The sequence below is a fragment of the Rhipicephalus microplus genome, chromosome X (assembly GCF_043290135.1).
Source record: "Rhipicephalus microplus isolate Deutch F79 chromosome X, USDA_Rmic, whole genome shotgun sequence".
In the NCBI taxonomy this organism is placed as follows: Eukaryota; Metazoa; Arthropoda; class Arachnida; order Ixodida; family Ixodidae; genus Rhipicephalus; species Rhipicephalus microplus.
In genome coordinates this window covers 359294703-359316289 of record NC_134710.1, presented here as the reverse complement: position 1 = coordinate 359316289, position 21587 = coordinate 359294703, and the positions used below count along the sequence as shown (strand labels likewise).

General features: G+C 45.7%; 1 protein-coding gene across 1 annotated transcript in view; it reads right to left on the bottom strand.

Moving 5' to 3' along the window:
• The window catches only part of LOC119187108 (nose resistant to fluoxetine protein 6), a 71241-nt gene that overhangs the window by 14900 nt on the left and 34754 nt on the right, over positions 1-21587 (bottom strand). The window contains exons 3-10 of the mRNA XM_075879870.1: positions 17118-17229; positions 15798-15882; positions 15599-15690; positions 12992-13171; positions 11477-11570; positions 3477-3563; positions 1972-2143; positions 871-953 (exon numbers count right to left, since the gene is read on the bottom strand). Of these exons, the coding sequence (XP_075735985.1) occupies positions 871-953; positions 1972-2143; positions 3477-3563; positions 11477-11570; positions 12992-13171; positions 15599-15690; positions 15798-15882; positions 17118-17229 (905 nt within the window). The remainder of the gene's footprint in view (positions 1-870; positions 954-1971; positions 2144-3476; positions 3564-11476; positions 11571-12991; positions 13172-15598; positions 15691-15797; positions 15883-17117; positions 17230-21587) is intronic.

The window sequence follows — 21587 nt, the reverse complement described above, 5'->3', positions numbered from 1 at the left end:
CGTAGAATGGCGGCACCATTCTAGCCACCCTAGCAGTGGTCTGCATGCTATTTCAGAGGTCATGACTGGGGGAAGTGCAAATTGTCGAGTGTGCTGATGAGAGCTCTGCGATCGCAAGCGATGCCAGCGTGTCTCATGATGAGGCAAGTGAGGGGCGAAAAAGGTATGATATAATTATCCGTAGCGGAGTTGGCACACACGTGTCAATAAATTTGTGGTGTGAATGGTATGATGATGTTCTCTTCTAAACGCTGACAAAACTTCGAGAAACTGTTTCAGGGTCCCTTCAAGGCAGCTAGCTGCTGAGGATAAGTTTTCGAGTGGCAAGGGGTCTAAACGACCGATTAGAGTTCACTAATGAGTCACAAGTCACTCAGGCACTTACGTCGGTTTGTTCTCTAAATACAGTTGTCCGTTTCGCGCACTTTCTTACAGGTCAGTAAGGAGCGTAGCCAAGGGGGAATTTTTAGGCGTTCTACCCATCCACTCCCCCTAGAAAATATTCAAGTTTGTTTCCGTATATATATACATGCACATATAGAAACGCACGCACGAACATAAACACTGGTTAGACCTCAACCCCCAAACCTGCCCCCGCCCCCCGAAAAAAATGTTCTGGTTATGAGGTCAGTTATCGTGCGCGACTATCCATGGAGATGGGGAAGCACAGATTAAAACAATACATATAAAAAGTTTGTATTCTTGCTGTCCCAGCTGCGAACTACCGGATTCAAAAGGGTGGCAGCGTGGAGAAGCCAGGAAGAAAATGAATTCCCCCAACCTTCAAATCGCGAAAATTCGGACGCGAATAAACAACTTTTGCGAGTTGAATAGCCGAAATATAAGAACCCAAAGCGGCTGCATACTTACCTCTTGAAAATGAGGAGCACTGGTAAGCTCACAAGGAAGTATTGGAAATCCAGTGACAGGTACCACAAATGGCCAAGGACAGGCTGTAACGAAGAAACACCATCGGTCGAACAAATTTTGATGTTGAGACATATGTTACGGACAGCTTGGCTAAAGCTACTGGCCATTTGAAGATACGTGCGGAAGATTGTACTGATGATGATAAATGACAAACCGGGATAATTCAAATGAATTCCCACCCGAAGACTACTTCACAAAATTTTCATATGAATATCAATGCCAGAACGTTCATTTCATCACAAGTCGTTTAGGCTACGTTCATTATTTGTTGCGACAAATTTACACCTGGACATTGTGCACGGTAAAGTGCCCAACAAGTAGACAAGAATGCTTCAGAGACTGCGGTCTTAGCAGAGTTCCTGCATACAGTTCCAGAACCGCCTGAGAACGGGAAGTAGCTTAAATGTTAAAAGTGCGTTGTATAAGTCAAGTACAGCCTATGCGAGAAATATATTGTATAGAATATAGGATGTATCGTTTTATTCGTCACGCATGGGCACAGGTTGCTAAAAATGAAAAAGAAATGTCTCTTAACCACTGCTTTTCTAACCTACTCGCTAGAATACCTTTGCCATTTGAAATTTTACATGCCGTACTCGATGGCGCGATCATCTAGGGTCTCATTCTGTTCTGGCGATCGCCCCGCCGTGGTGGTCTAGTGGCTAAGGTACTCGGCTACTAAGCCGCAGGTCGCGGGCTTGAATCCCGGCTGCGGCGGCTGCATTTCCGATGGAGGCGGAAATGTTGTAGGCCCGTGTGCTCAGATTTGGGCGCACGTTAAAGAACCCCAGGTTGTCGAAATTTCCGGAGCTCTCCACTACGGCGTCTCTCATAATCATATGGGACGTTAAACCCCGCATATCGATCAATGTTCTTGCGATGATGCACACAGATACACGCATGATGCTACTCCTATGTTCTAACTCAATTACGACGACACGCAACCGTTTCATCACGTGACCATGCCGCATAGAGTGGTTCCGAGTGATGTAAATTGCCGCCCGAGGTACTCGCGCCTGCTTTATGAAATGATGAACGTACAGCGTTGGCGTTGATATCGAAGTCGTAGTTCTGCACTTGTAGCAGCACATTGAGCCACTGCCTGTTGAATTCGGAGTACACCTTGTTGAAATAGGTTATCGCATCCGGTCCGGACGTAATGAGTGGCAGAAGGTAGATGCACATGATGAGAAAGAATACCGGGACCATGGTTCTGAAAGAGAAAACTCAGTTGAAAAGGCGCGTCCCTTTAATTAAGGTTAAGCACGCCGATGTCAAATTAGAAGCAGATAACGCCCGTTATCTAAGACTGTTATGATTGCGCGTTTGTAAACTATGCTTAGGTCACACTCTTGAAGTCCTGTCTGTTTTGGTGTAGCCCCATTAGTCAGTAATGGTGAGTGTTCTTAACAGGCCCGTAGCCAAGAAATTTTTTTCGGAGATGAGAACTTGTTGAAGGCCTTGAAGAACCCCTAGTTTCATTATTTTTTCTTGCCAAAACACCCCACCTCATCCAAATTTCGAAGGCTCCCCCCCCCCCCCTTTGGCTACGAGCCTTGGTCGTAAGGCCTCCTAGTTTATACATTATCCTTAACGCAGACCAAACATACACGCATGTAACATAAACATTTAAGAACCCAAACGAGGCAGTTTCTCAGGAGAAGATGAAGATAGAATGATGTAGTATTGTAGAATGTAGGAAATATCCCTGTATAGCCTGCAGCTTTGTCTTCACTTGTACATTTTTTTAATAAATAGAGCTCTACAAGCCGTTTTCATAATTACCGCGAAAAATTAATTGATTATGATTAGATGCCGCTGATAGGGGACGTGGTATATTATGGAAAGAACCGAATGCTTATTCCAAAAACAATATTCTCGATATTATTCAGCTGACATCCTCCCGACGCAGGAAAATAACTCAGATTAACCACAGTAATACATACAACTTCTCGAATAGCCCATGTTTTGAGTTACCCTTGGTTTCGAATAGCTCTCTGGCTCATGATAACGTTGTTCTTTACCCAACGGCTACCTTCACATTAACTCTATGCTAATGATTTTTTCATTGCCATCGCTATAGTTGTAACGTCAGTAGATATTCCGCGCCTCCGTATGGAGGCGCCATAACCGAAAGAGAGAGAGCACACTCATAGCGGCCGCAGCATATCTGTAGTCATCGCGTACTTCTGTTTCGTCCATTTGTATGGACGAACAAAAATTTGTCATGTATTAGTTTACATATACTCGAAAAGCACATTCTATACAGCTGAAAAACTACAGCGTTTTAGCTTTCATAATCCGCTTAGTTAATACACGTAAAGAAGTTGTTCTTGGGCGAGTGTGGGCCCTTCCAGGAGCATAAGAGAAGCACACGGGCGCATTTGGCTTTGCGTTACACTCGGGATATCTCATGTATGTAGGCAGCCCTCATGCGACATATATGCTGGTTTTCATAATAGACTCAGGTGCACTTTAAGGAACTCCACGTGCGATGTCGTTTTGGCACATGGACTTTGCTGATTACAAATTGTAAAGTAAATTACCTGATAAATCTCCTGACTGTAGCAAACAGGAACAAAATGACGCCCGTCCTCTTTTGCTTGCACACGACGTAGGCTAGGAGGAAGCCACTGCAAAAGAAGACATTTTTGTGAGAAACGTTGCAAGCTCGCGACTGGAAACCTAAGGTACAGTTTTCGAGATATCTCTTTCGAGTTGTTCATTGCCTATGGCACCTTCATTGCGACTTCATTGCGCTTTCTTTGCGCTTTCATTCTTATTCGACTATTTTTAGTTTAGCTGTTGCTTCCGCGTACCTTCAGAGATTTTTAGAAATATGATTGGTGCAAATTAAGTAGACGAGTACAATATTTTTTTTCTTATTAGACGTATTCTAACTTAAATCTTATACAACTGCGAATGAATTATGGAATAATTGGCCCTGCACGCTAAAATCATCATCATTAATGCACATAACAAAACACAAAACTAAAAACTATTTATATTGTATGATTAGCTTGTAAACAACAATTATTTCATATGTATATATGTGTACATAACTTCGAAATATTTGTAATTTAAAGTTATATTCTATCACCTGTATATTTACAAATAATAAACTGATTCTCGTGCACCTGTTATGCACCCCACCGTGGTGTTCTAGTGGCTGAGGTACTCGGCTGCTGACCCGCACGTCGCGGGATCGAATCCCGGCTGCGGCAACTGCCTTTCAGATGGAAGCGGAAATATTGTAGGCCCATGTGCTTAGATTTGAGTGCACGTTAAAGAACTCCAGGTGGTCGAAATTTCCGGAGCCCTTCATTACGGCGTCTCTCATAATCACATGGTGGTTTTGGGGCGTTGAACTCCACATATCATCAAACCTGTTGTGTAGCATTGAAGGTGTTTTTTTTTTGTTTTTTTCTTGCTTTCTAAATCATATACTATATACTTCCCATTTGCGTTGTGTAATTTTGACATGCTGCTTAATTTTTTTTCTGGTATTATTCTTAACCGAAGGTCCCGCTGCAGTCGCTCGACGGGGACACTTGTCTCCATACTACTAACCATAAACCTTTCTTTTCTGAATGAATGAATTGTGAGGACATCCATTGGTAGCAAGGGGGGTATGTAGCGCCCCCTGGGCGTGGTGGCAACAGTGGACATTCAGCCTGTGTGCGGGCAGTGTGTGCGCGGACGGTGTTGTGGTTGGACGTGAGTGGCGGGTGATTCTGGGAGTGAGGCCTAACGAACACGAACGAGCATGACAAGTGGGGGCTCGTCCGGGATTGAACCGGCTGAAATGCCCGATGAATTCGTACAGTTTATGCTGCGTCAGTCAAATGGATCGGCTATCGAACGCGAGCGCATAGCATCCGAGCTGCGGCAGGCGTTTATGGCCGCTCCCGTGGTTCCCGGAGGCAACGAGCGCCGACCGGCCTTTGTTGGACCGCCGGCTACACAAATGTCGGCGACGGTGACAGCGCCCATTGTGACCACGTTGCCTAGGTTCGCGGGCTTCCAGGATGTGCAACACCCGGAGGAATTCCTCAGCAAGGTGGACAATTTTCGCCTGATTAACGGCATAGCTCTGGAGGACCGGGTTTGCCGCGTCGTTACCGCGGTGCTTGATGGCAGCGCGAAATTGTGGCATCGTTTCGCGGGTCCCTTCGCTACGCGGGACGCCTTTGTCACCGCTTTCCGACGGGAGTTCGCGTCGGCCGACGAAAAGAAGCGCCTGAAGGAAGAGTTGGAGGCACGCACTCAGCACCCGGAGGAGAACTTGAAAGAATTTATTAATGTTAATTCCGAGTTCCACGACTGAATCGGAGAGGAGGTTGCCGACGACGTCAAGGTCGACAGAGTGCTGCGCCAAATGCACCCCCAGCTCCAAGACTTGGTTGCGGGGTCCACCTTCTCAACCGTGAAGGCCCTGGCAGATGCGGCCAATGGCCTGATGGAGCGATCTCGGCACCGGCTACAATATCGGCCTCCTCCACCCAAAACAAATCAGGTCGCGCGCGACTTGGCATATTCGGCGCATGGCATGCCTGACGCAATGGCAGTGCGCCAGCACTCCGCAGCAGTCGTCTCCGCGCCGAATACCGGTTGGACACCTGGGTGCGCGTGGCCCCTCCACCCCGAAGCAGTGCAACCGTGATACCACCGGGACCAGTGGCCCATAATTCATGCCCAATCTGTCGGCGCACCAACGTACCGACCACCAGCAGGGCGTCGACCTCAGCGGGCCCCGAGCCAAGTTGTTTGCCGACGATGTGGCGGCGTCGGCCACATTGCACGCAGCTGTGCGAGTAGACCGCGCCAAGACAACGCGGTTTGCTTCTAGTGCGGCGGTCCAGGGCACTTCCAGGCTCAGTACTCGGGAAACGGGCGCCAGTAGGCACAGATTCGGCGGGTTCCTACTGCAATTTTATTATGCAAGTTGCATCTGCAGCCAGAGGAGGGAAGGAGCCGCTCGTGGATGTTCAAATCGGCAGTACGACGTTCCGTGTATTGCTCGACACTGGGTCCAGCGTGAGTCTGCTTGGTCGACTAGCTACCAGTGAGGCATGCTCTTCGGGGGGGGGGGGGGAAGGAAACGCAAAACTCGAACACTCCGCTTGGCATCAGGTTGGTCCCAAAGCTCCGAGGCTACAAAATGCAAAATAGAGTGGGATGGCGGCTCCCGGGTTCAAAAATTTATTTGTCTGCCTGACCTCTGCCAGGATGTTGTGCTCGGAAGGGACTTCCTTACAGCTACTGGCATGTCCTTGCACATAGCTTTGGGCAGATGGACTATAGGTATGGAGCCACAGCTTGTTGTCCCATTCGCCGAACCAGACAGGAAGGTTGCCCCAGATCCAGTGGGTGATGCCAATTGCCTTGGAAACTTGTTTGGGCAACAGCCAGACGTTGTGGCATGCAACACCGTTAGTGGCTCAGGACAGCAAGCAGAAGTGATGCGTGAGTTCAGGGGCCTGCTGGGAGAATATGAGGCACTCTTCACAAAGTTGCCTGGTTGTAAAACACTCATTGAGCACTCTATCGACACAGGTGACAGCACACCAGTGTGCACGAAACTGCGCCCAGTCAATCAAAAAAAAAACAATGCATCATGGATGCTTGCTTGGACGAGATTCTAGAAGCAGGCCTAATCAGGCGGAGCATAAGCAGCTGTACAAGTGCACCAGTCCTGGTGGGAAAGAAATCCGGAGGCTACCGGGTGGCTATCGACTACAGACGCTTGCACTCTTTCACAAGGGTACGAGTGTACACAATGCCTCGCACTGATTGGCTCCTGGCTCAGCTAGGTAATGCACAATAATTTACAAGCTTTCACCTCTCCCAAGGGTTCTTCCGAATTCCACTGCGAGAACAAGATGTTGAGAAGACTGCATTCATATGTCATAGGGGCACCTTCGAATTCACAAGGATGCCGTTTGGTGTGGCTGGAGGCCCAGCCACATTCCAAACTTTAATGGACAGGGTTCTTGAGGGCATAAACCACAAATTTGCCATGGCGTTCCTTGATGATGTTTTGGTGTACTCTTCTACAATAGAACAATACCTGGTACACGTCCGTGAAGTCCTCGAATGCATCAAGAATGCAGGGCTTACAATTAATCCAACCAAAGTCCAACAATGCACTCAATCCCTCACCTTCCTTGGTCACGTTGTATCTCCAGGAGAGTGTCGACCAGACCCAGAGAAGGTGCGTGCAGTGGCAGAGTACCCACGGCCATCCAACATGAAGCAACTGCAGCCATTTCTGCGCTTAGCTGGATATTACAGAAACTTTATTCCACAATTTTCCCTCACTGCTAAGCCCTTAACCAACTTGCTCAAGACGCAACAGAAATGGCAGTGGACCAGCATTGAAGAACAGTCATTTGCGACTCTCCGAGCAAGGCTGGCAACAGATGCAGTTCTGAGCTTGCCAGACCTCAATGCACCATTTGTAGTTTAAACACATGCCAGCAGTTTTGATATCGCCGCAGTGCTGCTGCAACGTCGGGATAACATTATGAAGCCAATTTCATTCATCAGCAGAGGCTTGTCGGATGCGGAGCATAATTACACAGTCCAGGAGTGGGAGTGTTTGGCCGTCGTATGGGCTGTAGAGAAATTTCGATCTTATTTGGAATTCACAGAATTCGAAGTGCACTGTGATCATGCGTCATTGACTTGGATGTTCACCACTGAGCAGGCATCTCCTCGTGTGTGGCGCTGGGTGCTATGCCTTCAAGGGTTTCAGTGCAAAATTAAGCACCGTCATGGTAAGGCCAACATTCCTGCTGATGCATGCCCTAAGCCGGGAACCTGTTCAGCCAAACTCCAAGACAGCAGCTGAAAGCCTGCCTGAGAGATTTTTGCCACTTAACTTGGACACTGCCGAAGGCTCTGTCACGTTTGAAACCTGCCTGCCAACCACCATTGAGGACCTCAGTGTTATAAACTGTGCGAAAAAACTAGCACAGGAACAACAACGTGATGCTCTTTTGCATGACATAACGAGAATTATCCAGGGAGAGTGCCTGCACAAAGGCACTGCCGAAACCCGTCGTCTGGAGGACCTGGCATCCACGTCTCATCTAGAGCCATCAGGACTTTTGGTGCAATGTCGCGGTGACCATACAGTAGCCTGGTTGCCTACTCACCTTCGCCCCTTGGTCCTGCAGATGGCCCATGACCACCCGACAAGTGCCCATGCAGGATTCTACAAGACACTGCGGCACATCAGAGACAAGTTTATGTGGTTGGGCATGAGCAATGATACATCGAAGTATGTCCGCAGTTGCTCAGTCTGTCAAAGGACGAAAGCACAGCGTTGCAAACCCCAAGGATTTATGGCAAGTCAATGGCCTGCAGCACCAATGGAAGAACTTAGTATCGACTTAGTGGGGCCGTTACCTACCAGCCCTCGGGGGCACAAGCACTTGCTGGTCATTGTTGACAATTTTACCAAATTCATTGAGCTCTTCCCTCTTCGTACAGCAACAACACAGCAGATAGCCAGCCGTGTGGAAGAGTTCATCTGTAGACACGGGGTACCTACTGCTATTTCAAGCGATAATGGGAAGCCCTTTGTTAGTAAATTATGGAAGAACCTGCTTATGCGATGGAGCATCTCGGAGCGCCACACGGTGCCTTACAGGCCAGCCGGACAGATGTTCGAGCGGCCCAATGGCACCGTGAAGCAGTGCATTCGTGCATACTGCAATGAGCACAAAAACTGGGACCAACACATTCCCGAGATTGCTTTTGCAATGCGAACCGCTGTAAGTGCTGCTACTGGATACCCCTCCTCTGCTATGACCGTGAACTCCGAACACTGGCAACCCACCGAAGACAAGCAAGACGCTGAGCCTGTGGTATTATCTTCTCACGCATTCGCAGCAGAATTTCAGTCCCATTTGGCCGAGGTCATGAATGCTGCATGGCGGCATCAGCAACATGCTTGGCGTGCCCAGAAGCAGCACTACGACCAGCGACGCCGGGCCACGACATTGGAGGAAGGCGACCTAGTCCTGCGAGAAACCCACATAGTCAGTGACGCTGCAAGAGGCATCTCATCGAAGCTGGCACCAAGGCGAAATGGTCCATTACGCATCTGCAGACGTATTGGTGCAAACACTTTCAAGCTCGTCCACCCACAGACCGGGAGAGCTTGTGGCGAGGCCCATGCCGACCAGCTCGTCAAATACCATCCTCCATGTTCAGCGGGGAGCTTCACGCTTCAAGGGAGGGACGGGCTGTGAGGACATCCATTGGTAGTGACGGGGGTATGTCGCGCCCCCTGGGCGTGGTGGAAACTGTGGACATCCGGCCTGTGTGTGGGCAGTGTGTGCGCGGACGGTGTTGTGGTTGGACGTGAGTGGCGGGTGATTCTGGGAGTGTGGCCTAACGAACACGAATGATCATGACAGAATAATAAGCAGAACAGAACTGAACTGAACAACAACAGAAAGTGCCCACCGTCTCGCCCTGCGAACGTGAATACCGAGCAAAGATATATCAAACACCACACATGCTGATCTGAGGTAGGGCCGGGCGACATAATATATTATTTTTTTAAAATAATTGAAGGAACAATGACTTTGTGGTCACTGTGGTAGGCCATCATTAATTCCGTGACCACTTACAGCAAGGTGAATTCGTTCCTTTCAGCGAGCATCGTATTCACGCTGTTCTGGTGTCTTTCTTATTCGTGATCGAGCCATGGGAGTCTTAGCATGAACTGAATAGGTTGCTAGATGGGTCTCCCTTTTATATGTGAACGTGGCAAACACGCGAAAAAAAGAAAGCACCCCTTGATGTCACTCGAAGCTCTCGTGTGAAGCACAAAACTTCTGCAACCTAATATTTACTGGGAAGACATAGGAGGGGGTTCCCATTGTTCATAGGCGCCTTAACTGTAATACGGTTTTAATGCTCGTTTCGTGGTTTTCGTTTTGGAAGGAATACTGAGCTCTGCAGTGCTGTATGCCTTATTTCGAAGAAAGATACGCCGTTTGCCTTGACTTGTACAGAGCCCCTAAAGCACTCAGAGGTAGAAATTTAGCTGTAGTGTTTCACTTGTGCACGAGTCTTGAGCGAACGCTAGTGCAGTTAAAAGGGCCCTTATGAGCATGATCAGAAAATGCTGCCGATTGGTAGTAGAGGCTGCCGACAACACGCGAGATAAATATTATAGTGCGGCATGCGGCCTGGATTTCACAATAAATTATCAAATACAGCTAAAATCGCTTTCTCTTTTCTCGACGAATCACGTCCACTCGTAGTAAGTCCATCTATCAGCGACTGGCTGATTTGAACATGGCGCGGTTGGTCGTTACAGAGATCGCTGCCGGAGGCCGTCACTTGTCCACGCGTGCGCGCACAATCGCACTGAAAAAGCCACGTATTAAAAAAAAAACAAGAAAAAGTGTTAAGATTACGATGCGCGCGTGGCGTTTTTGTTTGCCCCTCCTATTCCTTCCTCCTAAGCTTCCAGCGCTTTCGTCGGGACGAGAGAAGAGAGAATGCGATTGCAGCGTGTGACAACTCTTTGCAACTCCGCTCGTACTGGACAGATTCTTGAAATTTTTGCGGCGTTGAATTTGTGATGCAATACGCTTTTCAAGTGAATTAATTCCATAGTTACTCAAGAAAGTCTTTTAGGGCCCCTTTAAACGTGTTTCCGCGCTCCGCTCTTTCCTTTGCTTGGCTTCATTCACCGGCTGCTTGTCTGTTCATCTCTTCAAATGCCCTTCAGCGTCCGAGGTGAAAATGCAAGGAGGGCGAGCATCTACTTGCAGAGGAGTGCGTGAACGCCTGGGGCGTGGGGTGGGGGATTAGGGGTCCTTTGACCTGTGCTTTTGTGCTTACGCCACGAAATTTCCTGACCAACGAGAGGTATCCAGCTTCGATGTCAGGTGTACCAAGCTGTGGCACACCCGACAGGCAATGTGTGTAATTAATAGGGAATGAAAATAATAATAATAATAATAATAATAATAATAATAATAATAATAATAATAATAATAATAATAATAATAATAATGATATTATTATTATTATTATTATTATTATTATTATTATTATTATTATTATTATTATTATTATTATTATTATTATTATTATTATTATTATTATTATTATTATTATTATTATTATTATTATTATTAAAGCCTTTTGGATGAAGGACGCTAGCGAGTAGCCGCTCAACTGTTTCTTGTAATGAGGTTTTACTAATGGACTTCAGTAAGCTGGCCATTTCTTTGTTCTTCTTTTTACTCGTTGTGATTGATGAAATGACTATTACAATGAATTAAAACGTTTAAAAGCTTTAAACATGCAAGTGCTTGCACCCATCTGGTTCTAACAGATCAAATATTTTTTTATGTGATAAAGGATATAATGAATCAGGGTTAGCAGTAAGAACAAGGTACTGTTCACCTCTCGCAGTCACAGTGCTACAATATTTCTTGTACCGTGTGTTAAAGGTAGTCGCGATTAGTCAAGTCAAATAGTGAGGTAGTGGTGACTGCGCAGCGGCACTCACCTGAGGAAGAAGAAACAGTCGACGCTCATGTACCCGAGGGCTGTGATTACGTTTTGCCATTGATCTACGTATATTATGACGTTCACCATGCGGGCTGAAATGCGTAGGCAGAAAAAGAAATAGTGTTAATTTTTTTTCAGCCACAGAATTGATGCGCTGAACAAGGTGCTACAAAAAAAAAGCTGTGTTATATCAGTTTGAATAATTCTTAAGGTGAAAACGTGACAAAGGCATAGTATGGTGCGTGGATGTTCGTTTGTCCTCTTGAACCACAAAAATTCTGCTACGATGAAGGAGTCGAGGGTGTAGGCAACGTGATAAAGGACAATTTTGACACCGTATGGGCGCCCGACCTTCGTGATACAGTGGCCTCTTTATGGCGTGTGTTATGTTTTTACACTGTTGTTCTAAGAAATCGACAGTTCGTCTGCCTACATTTTTTTAGTATTTGCGTGCATGTAATATAGTCTATCGGGAAGATTAGAGAGCGAACCATGCATTTACTAGAATGAGAGAAAGGTCGGACGCTTCAATGCGATCCGTCAAAGGCATTTTGTCTCAAGTTAACTGGTTAGCGCCCATACTGTGTCTCTCGTTCTTGTAAATGTCTGGTTTAACAATCGAATGTTCTATAAAACATCATTTAGCGGAATTTCAAGCATTGTTATACTATAAGGTAGCCTATAGCACATGTGTTCGCCAACGTCACTCACGACCATGGCGACACATGTGCAAGACCTTTTGAAGCACCGACATGAAGTAGCTTGTTACTTCAAAAACAGGCAAATCACATACTTTTATATATATTTCATTACACACAAGGTAAAGCTTGTTATTGCGGTAATCCTTGTCTCTTAAAGAAATATACCAGTTCGGTCATACAGAAACACGTATTTCCACTGTTTGTCTCCACTTCATTGTCATTTCATTTTTCGAGCAAAGTGATTAACCACTTCTCATGCCTCACGTGGCATCAATTTTTTGAGGTTACGCATACACGAAACACAAATGACGTGTATTGGCGCACTGGATAATGAGAGCACAGTGAAGGATAGTCTAATTTGCTGCACAATTATTCACAATACCATTTAAGCGTCACTTAAAAAAATTGCCGAACGGGTATAATGATCATGGGAGAGCGTAACATGCTTTGAAGAGTACGCGTTGAATTAGGAGACCTGATTGACAGATACGTTCGGGCGATCCTGCGCCAAGTGTCTTCACTCACGTCCAAAGTAATACAAATGCTACAGAAGGCAAGTATATAGTTAGTCAGCTCCGAAAGATGCTGGAAAGGTTAAGGAGGGTTTGGGGGAAGAGAGAAATTACCATCTACTTGTTGTATATATTACCCGGAACATAGTTAAAAGAAAAAAAACAGGGTAAACAGAAATTGGCGCCTAATATGTATGTAATGTCAGCGGTACAATACAGAGATTTCAACACGCGTGTTTTACTTTATTTTAACGTATGCAAAAGCACTCACTGAGAGAAATTAGCTGGAGACTCACGTACCCCACACATCCGAAGAGGCACCGTAGCTGTGTCCGATAATAACCCAGACCATGCTCAGGAAACGAATGCCGTGCAGAAATTTCATGCTGTATGCCTCGGAGCTCTTGTCTGTCGCTATCTGAAGCATCATTCTGGTGTTGGAGACCAGAGAAAATGACTTCAGAACACTCACTAAGGTGTCTGAAAATGAGAAGCGAAAAAAATCAGGATGGGCCACTGGGAAAGGTTCAAATAAAGGCAGCGCAACGGGAGCGTCCGAACTGGTGGAACAGAGGCACGCGGCAGCTGACCCGAAGGTCACGGGTTTAAACCCGGTGGTCGCATTTAGATTGAGGCAAATTCGTGTGAAAATATTCATCGAAAAAACAGGTTAAGAAATAACATTACATACGGCTTGATGCATCTCGCGACGAGGGGCACTCAGCGTTTTATTGCGATAGCAATTATATGCACACTCTCAGTGGGTTCTTTCTGTTGCCGTCACCTTCATGTCTCGGATATGTAGGTGTACATATCTAAAAATAAAAGCTAAAAAGAAAACCAAATTAGCAGAAAACATTTTCAAAGCGTGCCACCGGGATTGGAACTAACCCCTCGCTTTGCAGTGCGTCGCTGTAGACAACTCGAAGATAGGATGCCTCGATGCGCGCGCCCCGATGCTCGGAGGAGCGAGCACCGAGGCACTCTAATGGAAGACACGCCACCGGCAAGCTAGGTATATCTGAAGGTACGCAGAGCTCGGAGGCCTTTCAGCGTCTGCAGTATCACCCGCAAAATAACCCGAAGGGCGTGCTTTATAAAGCTGCGCTTCGGGATTTTGCTTCAGTTTGAAAGCTGACTTTGAGACGGGCACTAAAAACTGGCCTACTTCTGTGCCTACTCGCGATGTAGAACGTTGAGTAAGCTATGCGTAGAATTCCACCACGTGACAAGAGACGTGACGGGGTCACTCCTTGTGCCACAGTTTTCAAGACACAAAAATAGGGGACCCTGAAGCTTCCCCTTTAGGAGTTGTACTTGATAGCGATATCCTGTTTCTATAGTGCGTATACTTCAAACAGTTAGTGCATGAAACCTTTTTGAACCTGGTATGCACCAATTACGTGACCTTAAGAGAACAGGTGCAGTAGCGAGTGTGTCTTTTCTGGTGGATGACCGGCTTTAAACCACGGAGTCATTATGACAATTACATGTTCGGACGCCCGATGGTAATGGGTGCTTTTTACCACGAATTTTTACTTGAATATTTTCTGTTGTACTGTGAAGCATGTATACAAGACGCGTGTGTTTATAATGCATGTTACTTTCACTACACTTTCAAGCAGATGAAGTTATTTTCGCTGTATAGCAGAAGCGTGATCGTGCGGTGGAGCATCCACTCGACACGCAAACGACTCGAGTTTGATCCAAACTCTGACCCAGGATTTTTTAAAATTTATTTGCATCGTTCTAGATTTTCGGTCACGCATAAGGTGATAATTTTCACGCATAAGGTGACGCCAAAGTCAGAATTTTTTCAAAACGAGCTCTTTCACACTGTTACGTTAAAAAAAAATCTAAGCATTTGGTTTCAGATGCACATCTCAAACCTGAAGAAATAACAGCTGCGACAGTTGTTAGTTCGTGCTCATCCTGCGTTACCCGTCCTCTTTTTTGAGCGGTTAGAGCAGCACGCTGCAAGTATCAAGCTATGATCGTTGTTAGTTAATGGTCGGCCTATGTGCGTTCTTTTCGTCAGGTGTTTTCGCTTGAACGGCGCGCTGCAAGTATCAAGCTGCTTACCGTTCATCGTGCGACATTACAACTTGTCGCTGTCGTATACTCATTGCTTCGCCTTTGCGCGAAACTGTGACTTTTTATAAAAAGACATCTGGTTTACAAACTTAATGGTACCAATTACTCTGTGAAGGTGGATGACCGGCGAAGCTGATTATCACGTTACACGCAGGCGACAACGAACTTCCAACCACTGCTGATTACACATCCTGCAACTAAATCCGAAATACCTGTCCATCAATTCACCTTTGAACTTAGCGTACGCACCTTCAAGATAGAGAGTCACACATAGAGACAGAGAAACATAAATGAAATACAGAGAGGTTGATCAGGGGAAGACTCCAGTTTGCTACTCTGTACTTGGGAAAGGGAAAGTGGTCTGTTTGAGCAAGATACTTCTTTTTACGGCGATATATATGCGTAGTTTTGTGGGGCTTATATGCTGCATTCGCTCGATGTTTGGTGCACGATCCTAATTGGTGTTCGCCACCAGCCTGTTGCGTTCTTCATTTTTTGGCGGACCACTGAAGGCGTTTGCCCCATTTATGTTGCACACACATTTATACTGATGCGCATGAAAAATGCACCGAACACTAGCCCTATCTAGCTTTACTGTTTCAAAAAAAAAGAGAAAGAAATTGGTAGCATAAAAAAAAACTCAGGAATTTATGCATGAGTGCAGTCAAAACATTTCCATTTGTGCACCCCATTTAACAAGGACACATGTGAGCTCGTTTGGAAACTTTCATTTTTCAATGCCTCACAAGTGGACCAATATCTGTGGAACGGGTATTGAACATATGGGTAAATAGAACGAGCATTGTTACTTACTCTTGGCAGCACCTTCCATCTTTCTGTTGGAGCAACACACATCCGCTGCTGTTCCGAGCACCACCATCAGTGCGACGACACCGAGACATGATCTGTAGAATGTAGAAGACGTAGAAATAGTGAAACATATGTCAATAAACTTTTCTCTTTAATCGTGTTAATACAGTTGCCACCACATAGAGAGTCTACACATACTCACAAAATGATAATTTGTTTCCTCGTGATACCAGGGGGTATCGACGTGACGCAGTTCGAGATGCTCACGTCTACAAAGCTCGGAAGCACTGGAAGAAGGGAGAGACACAGAGAACTGGTTATGTATCCTATGTATCTCATATTTCTCACATAGTTTGAATATGTGAGGAATATTAGTTAAAACAGAGCGAAAAAACGTAGATTTACGTTCTCGAATGAGTACGGTTAATTTCCCCTCAATGTCTAAATAACAATATCAGCATTCCAGTGTTTTCAGTCGTCCGCGTGTGAGTTAAAAGGGCGCTGCAACACGTTTCTAAGTAACCATTGATTGGCATCCCTTGAAAGAGTCTGTTGCCTCACAGACCGACCACCGCAAACATTTTTGGCATCCGCCAAGTACGAGTGCAACACAGAGGTTTGTCGCACCCTGTAATTGCTTTCTCTTCTCTCTTATGTGATTCTTAAAGGGAAAAGAAGAGAAAAGTGAGCCCCGTAACTGTCTGCATCAGAGTGCGACGTCTCAACAGTAGTTACGATAGTTATAGCGCGAGAACAAAACGATGACATAGAGAGAAGAAGGACACGAAAGACATGCTATAGGCCGCTGTGGTAGCTAAGTGGTTAGAGCATCGAAACGAAAGACATGCTAAGTATAGGAAAGATTGCACGGAGGAATGAAGTTACGTCAGGTGCAGGTCATTACCTTGAACACCTTCTTTTTTCCTTCGAACACACGACCTACTTTCAGTTTTATAGCGACTGTGCGTGCATACACGTGGCGGCCTCCGGCGGCGTCCACAGTAATTACGCAGCCCACGCCACGGTCGGGCTAGAGCGGGAGCGGCGCGCGCTGTCATCAAAGCGCGCGCCGCTCGCTCTATAGCCTGGCGGTGCCCACGTAGCCTAAATCAGCTTATGGCCATAAATTTGGCTATATGGGACAGTAATTAGGCTATATGGCATCATTTGTAGAAAGAATGGAGCGAACGATTTCTGGCTAAGTTTAAAAATGAATAGTGAATTCCAGGTCGCGTACTAGCTCGCGTGTTCTCAGGTGCCTTGACGAGCGATCGGCGGCATCTTCTTACTAAGGTAAAGAATGTTGCAGGACCCCTTTAAGACTTCTAGAGAAGGAAAAAATACGATGGGTGTAAATGCGCCCATGCATGTGTTTATCATACATACATACATACATACATACATGCATACATACATACATACATACATACATACATACATACATACATACATACATACATACATACATACATACATACATACATACATACATACATACATACATACATACAACACCTCTCACCTGCTTTTAATAGTGAGTTCAGTTCTTGCTCACTGCAGGCGTCGAGCAGGCATATTCCTAATCGTAGTATTGGAACCCTCTGCTCATAAACGTGACCTTGAAATTTCGCCACCTGTGCGTAAAAGAGTAAAACAGCAATACCATTTAATGATCAATTCCATGTATGAGTACAACAAATATGTTTGCTCGTTACAACTGTTATGCAAGAGCTTAATTTCCAGGCAAATAGGTAGCGCATCATGCATGATGTGCCGCTACTAGGCAGCGAGAAAAGAGAAAGAAATACTTCGTTAAATTACTTCTTCCCTATACACATACTAAACAAGAAGCATGAAATTAAATGCAAACTTTTATCTTTTTTTGCGACATCGATGGTATGAATTGCCCAGACGCATTTTCGCCATCGTCGCGGGATTCCGCATGAATTCCGAGTTGATAACAGCGTCCTGCGCATCGACGCACCTGCTGTCTTTTGTCGTGTGATAGATCCATGAGAGGGCTGGGTGGTGTGGAAGGGGGCTGCGTCACTCTGACCAGAACTGCGTAGTCTACTCGAATGGGCATGGTAGCGTTCTGTTAATCTTCACAAGGACCACCGACAGCCCATGCCTTCGTTCGTATTGCAGCCTGTCACCATTTGGCTTGTGTTGAAGTGATATGCAACATGCCGGTAGCTTCGAACTCTACAGAAGCCGCGTTACCTTACACCAATGTTTCGATGAGTTATGCCACATCAAATGCTTGAGTAGTTTGCCACTAGCCTTGCTCAGTAGTAGGTTGCTATCGCATTTATGGCTGCTAGTCTTCCTTTGTCAAATACGTTGCTCTCCAGTTGTTTCGCCCTTCCAGTGGAACTCTGGATTTTTCTTTTGCTCTTATGTTTATATTCAAAGTTTGTGTTACTCTCAATGTTATAACAAAAGAATGCAGTTATAGTTGTAATATCAAAAAGTGAGGTAGAAATAATTTCCGCAATGAAGTACAAATGGAGCTGCACGCAAATCTAAACACGAGGGGTTTAGCCTGTAGCAACATCACACTCAGCATACTTCTGCAGTGGAGCTCGCTTCGCAGATGCACGGTAACAGATGTGTCCAGCTATGAATGTTGAGTCCCTAACAGAAAAGAACACGCACGCACACGCCATGCTCACGTGCCATCTGCACTACTTCACAGATAGTGCGGGTGTGGTTGTCCCTTGGGGGGGGGGGGGGGGGAGGAGGTGATGATGTTACCACTGGCGGGATTAGTGAGGCTGACCTGGCTGGAAATTGCTCCACCTGAGCGACTCTTTTCATGCAGTTCGGCTCACCAAACATCGCTTAATCCTGTCTCTTATAGAAAAAGAAAACGTATGTTAGTCACTTGCTTTCGCATCAATTGCACACCTGCCGGAGAGACGCACTTCGCAGCCTCCATGGGGAAACCCTTCTTTATTTCAGCTCTCCATTAGTCTACTTCAGAGAAAAAACACTTACGTGACCAGATGGAGTGCTGAATATCCCCGACTTCGTTGAATTCAATGCGCAAGCGGACTCTATCAATGCAGGTGTGTAGACCAATCGTGTTCTCATTCTGTATTGTAGAGTTGACTCGGCCTGACTAAGGTCTCTTGTGACACAAGGCTTAAGGAACGACTACCATAAAGAGTGAAATCGGCATATAACTGTCTGTTTTGATAGTTGCTGCTTCATAAAAGCACTGATTGTCGGCTGTCTTGAAAGTGCTTCGTTGGCTATAGGGTGCTTGCTCTTTCTTTCCCGCTGACAGCAACATATGAAGATTTTCACTGGAAAATTTATATTGATGCTTTTTAGGGGTGAAGCTTCTTAAGGCGTGGGTCATGCGTCTCCTGTGTGTACACTCTTAGTCAAATCCTGGCTTGACTACACGCCCGCAGGCAGAAAATCAAGTCCAAATATCGCCGCTTCCAGGCGGCTCTGTAGCCGTGTTTCAGCGAAACCGGCCCGATTTGAAGTGGCCTTCAGAATAGCCGGGAATATAGGTCAAATTTTTCCTCGCAAGATACAGCCTGCGGTTAGGCGTGACATCCCGTAGGCGGCCCGGCCCTGATGCGGTGGTGGAAAAAAAGTATCGTTTTACGCTTTTCATAGTGGTTTCTTGCCGAGAATACGGAGGATATTAAGACTACAGGAAATCAGAACACCATTAGTATCACAACCACCTACATTTGCGAGAATAACATGCAAAGCACAGCCCTGGAATCGAACTCAGGACCGCATGCACACGAAGCAGATGCCTCACCCACTGCACCACAGCGCAACCGCATGACGACGAGTCGTTTTGCGGAAGCATATATCTACCAACTGGGTTTTCGCAAACCGTTTTCGGAACCTTGAACTGTTTTCGTGCCACGTGCATGCATTTGATCAGCGAATAGTTTTTAGGGCTTCATGAATTCGAGACAACCACGGTGAGCGCTTTCTGTTCCGACTTCGGTTCATGGTGCGCCGTTCCGCAAGAACGATTAACGTGTGTTTGTGCGTCGTTTTAGTGCTTCCCCGTAAACTGCGGGTGTTACGCTCACCGCAATTCGCGGACGAGGCTGTGTTAGGCTGTCGAAACCTGCGTATGTTTCTCGCACGTGCGTGTGCTGTGAGAAATTTCGCTGATTTGTGTCAGGAAGTACACGCGTGTCAGTGACAGCAGCCTATTCTCAGCTGTTTGAAGACATTTCGCTTTCGCACGTAAACGTATTTTAGCGTGCATATTCTAACATTTGCATTTTGTACGCAAGAACTGCCGCGAGCTGCATGCTTGGACATCAGCGCATTTTTAGCATTTCGATGTTTACATATTCTGCAAGTAGAATTTATGCGCATTATTTCGCTAAATAGAGTGCTTTTTACTCATTTTCATTATTTAACAGATCTTATTTATGGGGAGTGGCTACTCTTATCTTTATTCAGCATCACATCGCTGTTCAAGTGAATGCCGAAACGCGCGCCAAGGTCAAGTATACTTGACCTTGGCGCGCGTTTGTTTACGCGCGTTTGTTAGTTTGTGTACGCCATATATGGCGTACACAAACTAGCGACGGACAGGTCGGTCTCCCTCCAAATAAATAATGCCTCTGCACATCTCTTTCGCGAACGTCGGCGTGCAGGTGGGGTCGAGAAATGGTGCAGAATGAACCTCAAAATATTTCTTCTTACTGCTAGCAGTTGCTCTTTAGAAAATGATGATTTTTACAGCTGGTACTATATATTTACAGTGGTACACTGGTTGACTTGGTCGCGGTTTACTGTTACAAATCCACGCTGGAATATGAGAAATGTACTTAATATTAAAAGAGTGAGGAAATGTCGGTAAATACCTTCTCCTGTTGACTTCGATTGATTGATTGATATGTTGGGTTTAACGTCCAAAAACCACCATATGATTATTAGAGACGCCGTAGTCGAGGGATCCGGAAATTTCGACCACCTGGGGTTCTTTAACGTGCACCCATATCTGAGCACACGGGCCTACAACATTTCCAGTTTCATCGCAAATGCAGCCGCCGCCGCCGGGATTCAAACCCACGACCTGCGGGTCAGCAGCCGAGTACCTTATCCACTAGACCACCACAGCGGGGCTCTCCTGCTGACTTCTGCACCTGACTTCTGACTTCTGTACTTGATTTTCATCACCAAATTACGAAACCACTAATCAAAGGTCCACCAATTGATTCTCTATTTTGATCCTTTTCTGTCTCGCAGCCTTCGATTTGTTTCTTTTTTGCCGTGCTTTCCTAAAATCATCAGTTCAACTTGTTTGGTAGAACATGCGCATCAACATACATAGGTCAGTGTTTCAGTAAGCTGTCACGCATGCACTAGTACTCTTTTATGTAGTGCATGACACAGTGCCATACCTCGACAACTGATGAAAGGAAAGTTGTTTGTACTCTTTTTTTGAAGTCAAAAGGGTAACAATGGGACTGCACATCCCAGTGTATGCCCAAATGCAGAGATGTATGATATCTTGAATCAAGTGTGCCATATAGCACTGGAATATGTTTCCGCCGCTGACCACCTTGTAGAAAAACGACCATCACAACGCACACACACATAAGTATATATATATATATATATATATATATATATATATATATATATATATATATATATATATATATATATATATATATATATATATATATATATATATATATATATATATATATATATATATATATTTTTAAAAAAAATTGGTTTCAAATCTTCAAGTTACACCGCAAATGTAGTCGAAAGACGATAGTTTTGAGTCGGCAGATAGTGAACAAAACGTTTATTTGATGTTGTGTGCAAGAAAATCGGTGAAGGCTATTCTGCAGGCGCTGCGTTAGAGTGCCTTGAGTGTGTAGCGGAGGCCAACGAGCACATCGAGGCACGTTAGACACAAGCGCCACCTGGCAGTTATCTTCGAAAACGAAGGCGTGCAGCCTAAGGAAAAAGATGCGCGCCG